Source organism: Pterocles gutturalis, unplaced genomic scaffold (genome assembly GCF_000699245.1).
Source record: "Pterocles gutturalis isolate BGI_N339 unplaced genomic scaffold, ASM69924v1 scaffold9411, whole genome shotgun sequence".
In the NCBI taxonomy this organism is placed as follows: domain Eukaryota; kingdom Metazoa; phylum Chordata; class Aves; order Pterocliformes; family Pteroclidae; genus Pterocles; species Pterocles gutturalis.
This window is the reverse complement of record NW_010103151.1, coordinates 33,304-49,550: the sequence shown is the minus strand read 5'-3', so window position 1 is coordinate 49,550 and position 16,247 is coordinate 33,304. Positions and strand designations below refer to the sequence as shown.

Sequence of the window (16,247 nt, the reverse complement as noted above, 5' to 3'; positions counted from 1 at the left end):
ACCCAAACCATTCTATGATTCTATGAGGTTGGGATTTTATTTTGTTTCTTTCTTTTGGGATCGAAGTACTCACAGCTCAGGAAGGGCAGATAATGCAGTCTTGCTTTGGGGTTTTCCTTTGTTTTGGTGGGGGATTGTTGTTTTTTTTTAAGATTATGTGAATCTCATTCCAAAGTGGAATTTTAATCTAGATTCAGTCAGTCCATCAGAAAAATTCTTTCACAAACTGTGGAGTCACACAGTGAGCTTTCCAAACTATCATAAAAATTTGCAACTTTTAACATCTAACCAACAGCATTGCTTGCATAATTGTAGAAAAGGATCTTTTCTTGATCAATGTGGTGCAACTTTTTTCACCTGAACAAATGGCATATGCTACTGATGTTTTTTAACCATATTCATAGCTTTGATAATCTTGTCAAAGTGAGTAAGAGTATTTCCATTAGAGTTAATGAGTTTTGGATCAAGTCCCTGGAACTGAGTGACTCAATTTTCTCTCTTCTCCAGGCCTTATGTATCAACTTATATTCATCTTCTGTTACAAAAACAAAAATTTTAGGTATCATGATAGCTAATATAATAGATGTGATGTTTAGTTGGTATAGAATTTTTCTAACTGCACCATGTAGCTTGTTTCCTTTGCATTTAAAACTGAACTGTAGTGGAGAAAGGAAACCCTGTAACTAACAAAAAAAAACCACCAACAGAAAGGTTTTCTGTGTATGTCAGCACCATTTCTGAGGAAATTCTTTAAAAATGGAGTTGTAGGGTGAAGGTGATTCAATTTTGACATGTGCAGACCAGAAAAGCAGAGGTGTAATTTTACATCTGTATGCAGTATTGAAAAATGTATCATCCTTTCCAACTAGATGTCATATGAGGCTTTAGAAAATGAGTTTCTATGCCAAAACAGACTCTTTCTCTTGTATTAAGTACAGAATTATTTCTGAAATAAGTGTAATGGAAGGTTAGAAAATGTTGCACAAGTTACCCTTTTTCCTTATCTCAGAAGTGACTTCTCCTGGTCACCTCCGAATGTCATGAAAATAAAGCCTCTGGCCAAAGTTCATGTGTCTAATTAGAGGAGAAAAATCAACCAGGCTTGAGAGAAGCACAAGCTGTCCTCTGAATAGGAATAGACATGACATAGAAATAGTCTCCAGTTTTCTGTGCTGGTCAGACTTAAGCTCTTCCTGGAGTACCCAAGCTGTTCTTTGGCCACAGTATAACCATTGCAGGCAGCCGTCACAGTGAAAAAGGCTTGAAGTGTAAATACAGCACCAGATAGGTTTAGCCTTTAGTTAAATTACTCTAAAACCTTTACTGTTAAGCCTGGAATTTGCCTTGAGGTCTCTAGACAGGATAAGAAACAAGCTATCTTACCTTCATTGAGATTGTACATGGTTTGAAAGCATCCTTTTCCATCTGCTGAATCATGGCCAAAGTGGTAGTTTACAAGCCTAGTGCCAAGCTTGTCTCTGTTAACTGCCTGACACATTCATCAGCCAGTTGTCACAGATTCTTGAACAGTTTAGTCTCATATTGTTTTAGCATAGGCCTGTGATAAGCCTTTGACTGGTCTTGCAGATTCAAGAACCATTTTTAGGATTGAGACTTGCATCATACCAGGCACTTATTGGAATAATTGTCTGTCCATTGAATCCCTTAACGCAAAGGTTTTTACTGCAGCGTTCTTTGGCTACCCCTCTGGATTACAAGGTGTCATCTTGCCTTTACTACCTTTTCAGAAACGTAGCCAGGATGTTTTCCTAGGCATGTGCACACACATAGTATTCCTGAACTTGTGCCAGTCTCTGAAATTAATCTAAGCCTTTAAGTAGTTTTTGTGTTAGAGAAGAAAAAAAATAAAATTTTTGAAAGAGTGCATGAAGAATAATATAAGATGGCAGTATACAGCAAAGAGTGTTACCTATTGAAATGAGGAGAGAGATTAAGAAATTTGTAACTTGTTTTAGTTGACTGTTTTGTCCCTGGTGGCTCTCTAAGTCTCCAAAGTATCACCTTTATTTACTTAGATCATTCCCAGGATGTAATTTGTACCACAATTAACTCCTAAGGTTTAGCCTTAGTGCCAGTGCCTGTGCCTGTGGGATTGTGAATATATTCCTAGCATCATTAAGTTGGTCTGAAAGTCTTGTAAAAGCCGATTCATTTATTCAGACTGGAGCATAGAACTCTTAATGTGACAAAATCAGGCAGTCACTATGCCTCTGTATGTGGAGTTTGATGGATTGTACATGGTGTTTTTGTCACAAAATGAGTTTGGCTCGTAGCTTGCAGAATCAGTTTCCAGTTGAACACAGAGTGTGGGGTTATTTTCATTTTATTTTTAAATCCTTGTTGTGACTTATGCTGTGATATGCACTCTACCCAGGCCAGTGAATATTACAAAGTGTGTTGTCTGTAAGAATGAGTACTGTTCCTTTCAACATTTTAAACAGAATTGTCTAATTCTCTTCCAGTAGGAAATAAGTATCTTATATAAAATGAAGTCTGCATCATTTTGCAGATGTTCAGAGATGGTAATCTTTTAATTGTCCTGGGTTTGCTGAGAGAGAGAAGAAGATGTAGAAGCAAAGGCGTACAAAGCTCATCAGGTCATAACCCACAGATAAACAAGTCATTTGTTTGCAGATTCTGACCTGAACAAAGTCTTTCAAGGTATGTTTATGCAAAAGGCAATATAGATGTTCCTTCGGCTACCTTCAGTCCATTTGGCTACCATCATCACAAGAGAGGAAAGGTAGTAGCAAGAAGGGACGAGATGGCTTTTCTGTTGCTTCTTCTGTTCAGTCCTGTCCAGCTGACTTCTCTGTGCTCTCTGTGCAAAATTGCCTAGCAGATTCCTCAGATCATTTCACAATCACTTCCAGGGAAGAAGCCCTCTTTGTCTGTCCTCTGCAGCAATGCTCCTTGCTTCCTCCCAGTGTGCATTCTCTGTTTCTTCAGCCACAGGGGTCCAGAAGTACTTCAGACACTGGTACCACTCCCGCAAAGTCATCAGGCAGCAAGAAGAGTATGCTGGAAAAAAACACTATGATGAAAAGGGGACAAAACCCCACTCAATGTGGAGCTGAATTAGAGCAAATAGGTTGCAGACATTTTATGGTAAGGTTAATCTATCTGCCAGGTACTCAACAGCCAGAATGGAGGGGAGCAGTTTGGTCTGCTGTCGTGCAAGCAGCCTTGTTTTCTTCTGTCAGTCTAAAAACTACTGATGGCCCAACCTTCTCACCCAGAAGCGGTGCTGACTGCATGGTGGAGCATGACCAGGTCCCTTGAGAATGAGAAAGCAGCAACACAGATCAGTTTCACTAAACAGGAAATTGGTTTCTCCTGGTTTTGTTGGTGTTTTGATGAAAACAAAAATCAGGATTCTGCACAGAAATGGGAACCTCTTCAGGCCAAAACCCTAGGGTTTAATTTGTTACCATGCAAAACAAAGCCAGACCAGCAACTCACACTTCCAGTGCAGATGTTTTAGTAGGGCTGACATATGAATGTAGTTTGAGGAATTTTATTTTTTTTCCTTAGTCTGAAATTTATTAAATATTAAGTGTTTTCCTCCACAAGAATGGGAAGAATGAATGGACCTTTGCGGGGCGTGGGGGCAGTTGGGAAAGATTAATTTTGCAGAAGTGTGTATAATAAAGTTAATTGTATAGTCTAATTGTAGTCATGTTTAGTTAAAGTTTGGATCTGACAGACTTGAAGCAAAACCCAGTACAATTTAGCAATAAACTGCAATTTTGCAGTTTTTCATTAGTGTAAAGCATAGAGGAATGGCAAAATCTCCATCTGTGTAGGTGTATGCAGCTGTAATGATTTTATGCAGAGCTGCACCCTATTGTAGCAAGCTGAGATCTGGCTCCTTCTCCAGGCCATGAAGCAAATCTGCTGGATTTTTTTCCCATGAGAGCAAAAGAAACATTCTGAGGATAACAAAAACAAAAACAAACAAACAAAAAAAAAGTGGACTTTTGGCCCAAAAAGTTCAAACAAAGGGTGTTCCCTTGTAAATGCTATAGTAAATACCCATGCAAAGTTTCTGTCTCCTTGTGACATGTAGTTTTTTTCTCAAACAGGAATGACAGAAGACTAAGTACAAGAACTTTCCTACATTGTGGCTGCTAATGCTGCGTGGTTTTTTTCACAGATTATTACTATTAATTCCAGCCTCTTTGTGGGTTAGGGTTTTGCAGAATAGTCCAGAGGTAACATTCCTATTACTATTGTCAGACTTCCTTTCAGCTCCAGTTTTTACAGGTTTTGTGACAGAAAAATGCTTGCTACGTTCTGACTGTGTTCCCCTAGAAAAACTCTTATCTGGCTGTACACGTGGGTGGTGTTAGAAACGGTATGGAGATAGAGACAGGAAGTGTCAGTATTCTAGTGGAATGCAGAAACACCTACACAGGCTGAGAATACTCGTAGTCACATTAATTTAAAGGCATGTATTTGTATTCTGAGTTTACTGTCTGTGTAAAAATGCCTGGAGCTTTGGAGGAAAATGTTGCCTTGTTACTGTGTTTCCTCTTGCTGTCCTTCATTTTACATTTTACCCATCTGCTGCCTTCAGAGCATCCTCTGGAGCCTGTGTAGGCCTGGGAACAGCAGTCTGTTAAAGCCTGCTGCATTAACTTCGGCATTGCAGGAGAGAAGCCCAGTGCGTCTTACAGCAGCAACAGCGTATGTGCTCACTCCGGGGAGTCCGGGCCGGTGTAGAGGTGTTCTGTTACCTTTAAATGCAGCAGATAACTAGTTTAAATCTTTTTTAGCTCTGTGTCAGCAGACATGCCATACATCTCAAGACAGAGGGTATGGAATAGGGATTTGACTGCAAAAGTTACTTGAGAGAGTAACTCAGTTCACAGGACTAGTTTTTTCTAAGTACAGGAAGGAGAGTGGGAGGCTGAGTAGCCTTATTCTGAGGAGTCCTGGTGTCAACACTGAACATAAGGAAGGCTTGACAAACCCCATGGTTATACACCAGAAAAGCTACATGTAGTTAAGCTGGTGTTTCCTCTCGACTTCCATTAGTATCTATCTTACAGAGGAATTAGTTTGTGTACCTAAATATACTCTGCTCCTCTAGCCCTATTTCTGTTGTCAGCTTGACAAGGAATATCACCTGAAATGCAAATATTTGATTTCCCACTTAAGAGTCTAAGCCTTTGCCTCAACATAGTGAGGATCAAAATATGCAGTCACTTGCAAATCCCTTCACTTCAATTTTTATGTCATTGTGAATTGTAGAGGAGTAAAACATATAAATTTTTCTCTCTTTTATTTCTGAATGGAAATTCAAAGTACAAGGGCCTATAAAATGCAACACCAATTTGAAACATGGCATTTCTTCCCAGGTGGCCCAAAACATTTCAGAAAACTGTCCCAATGGCAGTGCAGGTGTGGTGGTTAGGTCATGGCACAGGAGTAGGCAAAAGCCGAGGACACTTGGTCTCCATTAGTGACTCAGTTTCAGCAATGGGAAGAGCCAAGCTGTATTCACATATGGCTTTTTGGGGCAGACCAGTAGCCCACTTTGTGCCCACAGTCCAAACCCATGAGAACAAGTGTAATGTGATCACAACAAACTGGACTGAGAAGCAGCATACCAGGCTCAGACACTGAGGCACCCTCTGCCAGTATCTCTTTAATGTAACAATAGCTGAGGGTTACCATAATTTCCTACCTTTTCTACTGCTTAGCAGTGATGCTTCTTTTTGGTACACATCCACAATAATGGCTCTCCTAACCTACATGCTAGAGGAGTTTGACCTAGAAGCAGTACTATACTGTGACCTCAGGAGCACAGTTTGCATGGCCCTCAGTTCCAGTTGACAAGTAAGGTCTCATGCTCTGCCAGCCTCCAGGATTCTACTGTATTCGCTCTCCTGATAGCTCTTGACCATCACCAGCAGTTCTTCAGCAGCTGCCTGGGCACTTTCCACTACGTCACAAGCAAGAAGGCAACTTGTATCCTGAGAACATGTGGGAAGCTCCTTACTGTCTTCTTGTTCCCCTACTTCTTTTTAACTACCTGTCACTCAAGATGCAGGTGATGGATTACAGCTGTTAGTTTTCTGTTTTTTTGCCTCAAGCCTGGAGGCTGAAGCACAGACAAGTATTAAAGGTAGCAAGTTCAAGCTCTGTGAATGTGATGCTTCACTTCATGAAGTTGTCTGTAACATCTTAAATTTCACTCTCAGTGATGTTAGAGATTGATTTATTCTCATTACTTTTAAGGTCATTTTTAAGGTCATTTTTGTGAGGCTTCCTGTGTTGAAATAGAAAGTGCAGTACCTCATACATTCCTACATCAGAGAGGTAGTTTATCATCTGTCACTTGCATCCCTCACTGGTTCACAGTCTGCAAAAGTGCAAGAAATTAGCCAAGAACTTGGCTCCAACTCAGTAAAAACTGGCATATTTTTAGACAGCATTAGTTATCTTGTGAACCTAACTAATTGGAATGAGGTGCTGAATAGCTTTTGTAGCTAAAAATCAGTGGTTTAATAATCATAAGTCTTAGGTCCATTAAGAAGTGATTTAATCATTATTACTGCTTACTTTTTTTTTTTTTTTTTTTTTTTTTTTTGCTTCAGGTTGCAGTTAAAAACGTTCTCTCCTTTTTCCCTCATTCTCCATCTCTGCAGGTGTAGATGGCCTTGTTTATGGAAAAAGAGCTCAGAGAAAGGGCATGCATTTAGAGAGAAAGTAGGACCAGAAGTGTGGCAGACCTTTTTCCTCCCAAAACATACCAAGGATCTCGCTCCCCTTTGGAAAGAGAACAAGTGATTCTGCTTCTTCAGGGTGGAAAAAATACTCTTGAAGCAGAGAAGAGGATGGAGAAGTGCATCACACAGCACAGTTTGATGTACAGAGAGGCTGAGCACCTAACAGAAAGAACCTAAAGAATCTCACTCTGCTGTTTTCCTGCTCCCTTTCTGGCAGCAGCAGCAGCCAGCTATTTCATTCTAGTTTAAGCAAATGCACTTCAGTAAAGCCTTTGGATGTTACAGGTTCCTGCTTTGGATGTTTGGTTCGTACTGATAGCATGAAGGAGCCTTATGAACACATGGCAGCCAGGGAGAACTCCTGCGTTGCAGAAGGTTAGGTCTTTGCAGAGTGGCTAAGGGATGGAGACCAGGTTGGTGCTGTCTACTGGGGGATGCAAAGGTGTTGTTCAGAAATGTTTTAATGGAAGTTCTTCACAGAAGGAAGCTTTGTTAGACAGAGGACTAAGGCTGTGTGTTTGGTTGTGGTACTGCAACATAATCTTTTTTATCTTTAATCTTTTTGACCATAGCTTTTGCAGTAGTAAATTTCACTTTGTTAGCAGGCGGAGGACTTAGTACTTAAAACACATTCCTTCAGTTCGAATCTGAGGTGACCCTTTTGCTTACCTGCAGCTGATATTGCTTTAGCAAGAGTCAGATCCGTCCTTAAGGACTTCATTTGTAACTTGCAAAGAAATGAGAGGGGAGAAGGACAAGGGAAGATGAGGGAGATGAAGTGAGCAGCAGTATTTCTCCAAATGTTTCTTGAGCAAGCAGCAGTTAATTGTGAGCATAGTGATCTAGTTTTTCTCTTGGTGTTCCTGCTTTCCATAAATGAGACTATTTTCATCTACGTATTTAAATCATTTTAAAAGATAGAGATCCTGTCAGTTGCCATAAGTTTTGCACGAGGAATGGAGAATGGGATTTATGACATTTTTCCACAGTAAATCATGGGTATCAGTAGTGATTCCAGGAATTAAGTAGAAACTGTAACATCAAGATTACAACAGTTTACTGAACTCTATACAGGGATAGCTGGGCTAGCTTCACAATGTAGAAAAAAAATAATTGGCAAAACTACCACTTTTTATTGTCTGATTACTGTCCTGAGCCATTGCATGTGCTTCAGCTCTCTTAAGTTACCAAAAACTGTCTGACTCTCACCCTAGGCTGCTAAGTAAATAAACATGAAAATAGTGACATATGTTCCCCATCTGCACAGTCATGTGGTATATCTTCAGTGCTCAGAAATGTTACTTAATAGGAGTATAATCACTGTTGTTGAAAAGTATATTTAATGATAAAAATAAGGGATGTGGAAAAGAGTCCAAGTTTGGCACCTAATGCAGTAGTGACAGTTTACTGAGGGTCTGGCAGAAATGGCTTCACTTTCCTGTTTATAATAGCTTTTACTTGCTGCATTCCCCATCTGTGATTCAGCAACTGGAACTACTCTGATCTGCAGAGAAAGGAGGCAGAAATAGGTATCTTTTTTTTTTTCTTTATGCTCATATGCACCAACAGCTGCTGGGAGTGGGTGTTGGAGGCAACAGCAGAAAGGGAGTGTTTCATATTAGACTAGTAAAAGGATTCAGGACCATACAGAGTTCTCTTAATATTTTGCCAGAGAGCAAATTCACAGTTTTTGCCTAAATGAAAAGGAGAAAATCTGAGGATATGGAGTCTCTGACTCCTTCTGGATTCCTTATGCAACTTGCTGTTCTCAGGAAAACCAGTTTGCTCATTCAGTTTGACCAGAGAGTCATTGTTAGTTACACTCTTAAATCCCAAGAATCGTTGAACACAAAACTGTGTTCAGGTTGCTGAGTAGGTGAGCACAATGGAAATGGATCTTGATCCACCAGGCATGTTCTTCACTGCAGAAACCTGTCAGTGCTGTGAAGCTTGGGATGCATGTTTTGTCAGCTTCTAAACCTCAATCCCTTATTTTGGTTAATATTACTTTTTTGGGAGTCCCAGGAGAAGGTGATCTGTTGAGTTGGCTGTGTAACATGAGACTGTAGCTCCCTGCTTCTGGAATAAAGTGTAGGCTGTGCTGAGCAAGCGCCGGCTGAGTTGTTGTTTCACCATGTCCCAAGAGTTGCAGGCAGTGGAGTAGATTCTCGCTTCTGTCCAGCTTTCTCTGGGTGTAGCAGATCGGGAGTTGTTAAGGAACCTTTTTTTTTTTTTTTTTTGCCCAAGCCCCAGCTCATACTGGTTGCAGTGAAAGGAGGACTATTTCTTGCTTACCAGTGTTGCCTCTAGCTCACAAATTAACTGAGCAACATGTAGTCCAGCCCAGATGGAGCATTTTGCACTCTTCTGATGTATCTAACTGACATCACTTGGGATTTGGTCTAGGGATAATTTTGGTCCTGTGGGCATCTAGTAACATCTTACTAGTCCATCCTGTTCAAGAGGTGATGGATTGGTGGCTTTGTTGGTACAATGAGACGTGATGAAAAAGTAAGAAAGAGTATGGAATGACTTTGCTCCCTGCATCTGATTGGAACCCCCCTCTGCAAATGCATCCTTTTCTGGCCCTCCCTTAAACCTTCTTGACCAGAACCCTTTCTGCCAGATGAAAGGAAGAGTAGAGTTGTTTGATATGTGGTATGATGATTGGACTAGGCCTAGAGAAAACTAAGCTTTCGGTGCCTTCAGACAAGACAGGTACTATATCTCTCAAACAGGTATTTGCTCATCTGTGTGTAGCACAAACCAAACAAAATGTCGGGGTTCTTTTTAATGAAATTGCTTTACTTCAGCCTGTCTGTATTTTTTTACAGTCTTGTAAAAGCAAAAATATAACTTCACAGCAAGTATATTAAAATGGGAAATAAGTGCATCTAGGACAGGATGGTGATGTTCCTTTCCAGTGTTTATGTGTTTAAATAGCAGGAAGCTATCCAGAGATCCAGGGCACTCAGAACAGTACTACTTAGAGTAACATGCGCTGTCATATCAGGAGTGATCAAGGTTTACTGAGGAATGTGTGCCTGTGATTATGGTGAAGACCATGTCCAGAGAAGCCTACTGTATGTTAGTTCTGCTGTGAGCAAACCATTTTCAGAACTGATTTTATTTCCCATTTTAACTAAGAGTCTGATTGTGTGCGAAGTTTTGGACACAAAACCTTCATTTGCATGTAGATAAATTAATAAATAATCTCAATCTGCATGTCAAGATTTACACAGTCAACTAAGTTAATTTCCCAGAAAGATCTTTTTGTAGTTTTGGAATTTACTGTACACTTTTAGCACGATAGGTTTTAGAAATATGCAGGGGCATGAGGACATGAATCAGTATCCAAGCTCTAAAAATGAAAAGTGTTGGTATGAGCGGATATCTGTAGCTAATAGGCATGTTTATGTTTGCTTTGGATATGCCTTCCAAACGTGTCACCAAGGCTAGATTTGATGTCTGTGCAAACAGCAAACCTGTAAACACTGTCTAAAATGCCACTGAAGTATAAACTAAAAGACTTTCATTTCAATACATGAATGCCATTTCTGTGTGTACAAATTGCACAAGTTGTCAGGAATATCTTCTGAACTTATAGCTTGAAAGCATGGATAGGCTTCTTTTTAAGTATAGTACATGGAATCAGAATTTTCTTTTGTTATTCCTCAGTAAGCCAAATGCTTTGAGACAAAGAGAGAAGTTAACCTCTTTAAAAGTGTATACAATAGTATTTATTTTTATGATTGTAAAACATTTGAAATACTTTTAAAAGCTCTGTGTCCTTGCAATGCACATGTGTCGTTCAAGTATGAGTCTGTTTAAGGTGCTCACCATGTTTTTAACATAAAATACTTGGTCTGCTTTTTTTAAAAGTTTTAATGGATTTTCTATATATTCTCAGTACTGCTCCTGTTACTGAGGAGGGTATGTTGCAGTCAGAATCATTGCTTTGCAGTAATCCTATCTAAAAATGCTGGCCCCAAGCCTACTCAGGGATGCTCAGCACAGCTGTGGCTCATGCCCAGACCTCCCTGTGGAAGGTCTTTGTAGACATCCTAACTTTTACGATGTGCGATAGCTCTTGGGTTTATACTCTTCAGCAGGCAGACTGTTCCCCACCCTGTGTATGCTTGGGGTACTAAGATGGGATGTTGACCCAAGGGGCTGCATCTCCTTCCAGACAACTTTCCAATTCTTTTGCCCAATGGGAGAGGATCCAAGATTATAAAAATTTTTATTGTGAACAAGTTATTTCTGCTGAAAGTTTGTTATGGCTGTTTGAAGTGCTTAGAGATCTAGAGCTAGATCATCTCAAAGTGACATTCCAAATGCTGCAGCCTAGCTGGCAGTGGAATATTGTGGTTTTGATGTCTGTAAACTCAATAAAAAAGTTTGAGTGAACCCCTCCCTATTTATCGTGTATAGAAGTAGGTAAACTTCTTACTTATTTCCACACGCGCTTCCCAGTGAGAGGAAATTTGTGAATCTAATGAAGAGATGGAGCAAAATGCATCAAGTAGGAAGAGAGAAGACATCTAGTTTGTTAAATTGCTAATCAAGTTGCTGTGAGAAGGATGCTTAAGGAATACTGACAAAAGCAGACGGGTGAGCACATTAGATGCTGTCTGAAATTAATGCAGAGCACATCCTGCGGATGACAGGAGATTCTAAAGAGCTGGAGAACATGCTGAGACTTAGAAGAAATCCCTCACTGATCCCTACACTTAAAGGCAAGCTCGAGGTTTTTCTTTGTACAAGTCATATGTGTCAAATGTTTAACTAAAGCCACTTCCTTGCGTATTTCTTGTAATCCTAGCATGCTCTTGGCTCATGTTTTTTTAATGGCACCACACATGTTGCAAACTGCAGAAAGGTGGATTACACTGTCTGCCAAAGTTGTAGATTTTTTTCTCCTTAGCCTTCCAAAGGCGTTTCATGGGCACAAAGTGCCCTTTATGGCAAACCTGCCATATGTGAGATTTTTCAAAAATCCATCTTCCCAGATGACTTAAATGTGACAACAAAACCTGTAACTTCTGGAGGCAGTCTCTACAGTAGACACCTAGGGTGTAGAAGGTCTTTGAGAAGCGGCCTTAAACATCTTCATGTGCAGGTCCAGTGAGGTACATTTCAGAGGCTGGGGTACTCTGTTTTTCTGCTGGGCCAAGCAGAGTCTTTTTTGGCTTGTACACACCAAGGGAAAAACCCCCAACCATGTTTATTGTTTGGTTTAGTAGAATAGACTTGAAAGTTAGAGAATCCTGGGGCACATTGGTGGCCCACGTTTGCAGAATACAATAGTTCCAGTGACAGACAAGAGATATCACTGCGAAATGTATGGAAAGGACAGGGGCCCAGGGAGTTTCATGCAGTTGCGGCTTCCATCAGTATGTCTCACGTGTTACTCACATGTTACTCATCCTTTGCAGAGGTAACTCACAGATTAACTGTGCAGCAGCAGCAGAATGGTGTTTGGAGGCAAGAGGGAGGGTTGGGCAGCACTGCATGCTAGTACTGCAAGACATCCCAAACTCTCTCTTTGCTGTAGCAGTCAGTGAGAAAGCATCAGGAAGTCTCTGGCGGCTTGGTGTGGAATAGGGATCCTCCGTGATACCATGCATTATCCTCGTAAAGCATATTTTATTTGGCAGGCCATTGCCACAGAGAATATGTAACAGCCCCTTGTTCCTAGTGCTTCTTCTAATAGAGGGTGCGCCTAGGCCTCAGGCAAATCTGATTGTGTAGTACCTTGTCACCATGAGAGATGCAGATACAGAGTAGAAACATGTAACACATGATAATGTACTGTTACTTCTTTGTAATTCCTTCCTTGTGAAACCTACTTCTATTTAGTAAAATGACTAAGCTTTATAGTCAGACCCCTTCATGGTGGTAAATTTAAAACATGACTGATGGCAAATACAGCTACCACAGCACTTGTTTCACACACACACAAAGGTCACATATTTGCTAATTTTTTTTTTTTTTTTGCTGTTGCCAAGGCACAAGAATCTTAGATGAAGTAAAGCAGTGGGAGACAGAGCCTGTAGTTATTCTCCAAGGGCATAAATGTCAGTTAATTTGAGGTTTTGGTTGTCCTCACGCTATCGACTATAATTCAAAGTAGTTCTAGGCACATACTGGATCTTCCACGTGACTTCCAACAAATGAATAAAAGTACAAGACCACATATGCCAGGTCAAAGTTCCATGTAATCAAAAATCTCCTGTCCATGTATGTTCCTTAACAAAAGCTGAGGAAACAGGGAAAGAATTGAATACAGACATCCAGTGATCAGTGTTTAGAGATTCTGTGACCTATGGATTGCATCATTTTTATTACACACCAGCAAATCAAAATAAGAGTAGGTATTCGTGGCATAATCTTATTCTGGGACAGATTCACCGCTTTATTGTGTTGAATATGTATCCATGTAATCAGTGTCATGTAAGTAATTTCACTAGCATAAAACCAGTTTGATTAAATGGAAAACTAGGCTTTCTTTCCTCATTTAAGAAGTTTGGGGATTGAGTTATAAAGGCTATTTATGTATTTGTGATTTGCATCAAGGTGTCATTTCATTTAGGCTTTACATATATGGGAAACTACTACAATCATCACAGTAGCAGTGTATGAATAGAGCTCAGGTTGATGCAGGGGAGAGCAGGATATTTCCTAGCTGATTCCTGCCATATCCTGCAAAAGATAAACCCTTTAATCGGATACTTCATTAGCATCAAGGGTGGAAAAAACAGCTCATGCTAGGGATTACTTAGTACATGTAGTTAGTGGGAGAAATTATGCATTGAAGAAAATACAAAATCCCTTGAATTAATCTTTGAAATAAATGGAGTTTGAGTCTCCTCTCTCTTACACTGGGATAAATGAAGAATAATTCCATTTCAGTGACTTAGATACACTAGTGTAGTTGGAGAGGAAATTGAGCTTGCCTGGTCTCCCAGGATTTGAAAAGATTTACATTTTTAAGGCAGAATTGTTCATCCTTAAAATTTGTACTCGTACATTTGGAGGAAGAATCGTGACCCTGTGTCACAAGGTAGAACCCTTTGACACATGGTTTCTACCTGTTTAGACTGGAGTCTATGCCATCGTGCAAGTTCAATACTTAACTTTGGTTGGCTTAACTTTGCCACTGGCTTTAGTATTAGCAGCTTTAAAAAAAGCCAAACAGTGATACATGTTAAGGGTTTGGTGAAACTCTGAAATATACCTTGGTTTATGTTGTCACTTTTACAATGTTAAATTCTTACCTCTTGAAGATTAAAATAGCAAATTTGTCATTATTGTAGGCAGGCAGAGCAGAAGAATTCCTATTAACTTTGAAAGTCTGTCCTTCGATATTTTGGTGGACTTTCCTACCTTTCCATGTCCATTGTTCAGCTTCAGGCAATGACTTGACATATAGTTATGCTGTCGATACATGTGCATTGATTGAAATATTTTTTATGCCTGCCATGTGGGCCTTTGTTTCTAGCAAATCTGTGTCATATTTCCTTTCTAGAGATTTCTTTTCTATGCACAACTTATTTTTTTTTTTATAGATAAAGGAGTAAGAAAGTGTCTTCCATTGGTGGCCTAAGAAGTCATCAAGCCCTGTAATGCTCAAAAAGAGAAGAGACATGCTGGATTTTCTTAACATTTTTTCAGTTAGTTCTATACCCTAAGAGGGCGTAACTGAGGAGGAAAATGCAGAAGGCATGCTAAAGTAAGCATGTATTACTTCATTCCCATTTCTGATCAGAAAGTTATTGCACTGTCATTAACCATGGACAATAGAATATGAATGTGAATCATTCGTGAATATCTACATTTTATGAAAGTTGTTGATGGCAACTTCAATGTGAGAAAACTTTGTGTGCTCAGGGAGTTTGGGGCCTGTGCTTGTTTGAGTTAGCACACTAATCCCTGTTTCCGGGTATCCTTTCATTCCTATAACGAGGGGGTAATCCTCTGGTGTAACTCAGTATTCACTATTCTGATCTCAAGAGGAGAACTACATTAAACAAAAAGCATTTCCTCACTCCTCCCCTTGCTTCTGGGCAAAGAACAACATGGTTCATATCTAGGCAGTATTTATATCTTTTGTTGACAAGATCATAAATGCAGATGTGCATGTAAGCATCCTCTTGGTTTAAAGGCTGATACTGTTAAAATTGTTTCCCTGTTTTAAAATTCTTGCCTTTTTTGTAATTCTTGACAGTCCTAGATTGATGCTTATTTACGCTGGGGTTCATTCACACACTGTTTTGAACATTTGTATACCAACATATTTTTGTCAAGGGAAGCAAGCCTTGAAAAAAAATTTAAATCGTTTCTACGAGTTAGCACTGGAGAAAATTATCTCTCCTTGCAGTCAGTTTTTGTGGACATAAAGGGCATGTCGGGTGAGCACAGACTGATGACTAGAATGCAATGAAAATTTGGCACTCTTGATTCTCGGAAGACACCCCAGAGAGATCTGTATGATCAGTCACGTGTAGGGCCACGTATTCTCTTCAGATGTGCTTGCCCCTCAAGTTCCTTCTTGCCTCTGAATGCATCGCTGTGTGCAGACTTGCGCCATGCTGTAGTGTTGTCTGGAGCTGGGAGGGATGGGTCTGCAGTCTAGCTGGGCCAGGTACAGACAGGTCCAGTCTACATCAGATGGCTGAAGCTCTGTTATTCCACAGCTGGTTATGGATGGTTTTAACCTAATCTGATGACCAGGTGATGGAAAGACACAGAGGTCTGCGTGCTTATGCTTCATTCTTAAACCATCTCTTAGTATCACAGGATTGGCTGTGTGAGCTCACACATTTGGAGATAGCTCTATAACCAAGTGTTATCTTGTGGAAATTTTGAATGTACTTGTGTGGAGTTCGGTAGCTGAATAAATCTAGGGGAGATGTGGGGTCAATAAGCAGTTCAAGGACTCAGGTCTGGAGAAAATTCTACATAAAAGGCCAAAATAAGATGTAGTTCAACTTTTAAGAAAGCCTGTGGGAAGCATTTGAAGCATACAAAAAGAATCAGGACATTGGAAACTTGTCTTTCCCAGTAGAGACCCTAACAACAGTTTTAACAGTATTATTTACCATCTGCTGCTTCACTGGAAAGAGAAAATTGTGAGTGTAATTTCAGAATGAACCCTTTTTGTCAAAGCCAGACTGATTCAAAGCTCTAAGCAAATTACTGGCTTTGTTGTTAAAAATTTCTGCATCATAGAATGGGTGATTATTTTTATCCCATGGGTCTCAAAACAGAAAGAGAAAAGAGCTACTGCTTCTTCATCTAAGGTAAAGTTGCAAGAAAGAGAGACGTTAAGCTGGGTTTTTGTTGTTTTGGTTTTTTTTTAATGAAACACTTCTTTTAGATGTCATTTTGTATGCCCCACATAGAACAGAAGAGACTAATTTACTTTCACGGGCACATGGAGGGCATTTTTGTCATACAGCAGGTCCCCTATGATGCTTAACTGGC

General features: G+C 39.9%; 1 protein-coding gene across 1 annotated transcript in view; it reads left to right on the top strand.

The window, feature by feature from the left end:
- Positions 1-15,165: 15,165 nt before the first annotated feature.
- Positions 15,166-16,247, top strand: part of LOC104471303 (sushi, von Willebrand factor type A, EGF and pentraxin domain-containing protein 1-like) — a gene marked incomplete at its 3' end in the record, with an annotated part of 33,444 nt that continues 32,362 nt past the window's right edge. The window contains exon 1 of the mRNA XM_010086594.1: positions 15,166-15,172. Coding sequence (XP_010084896.1) covers positions 15,166-15,172 — 7 coding nt within the window. The remainder of the gene's footprint in view (positions 15,173-16,247) is intronic.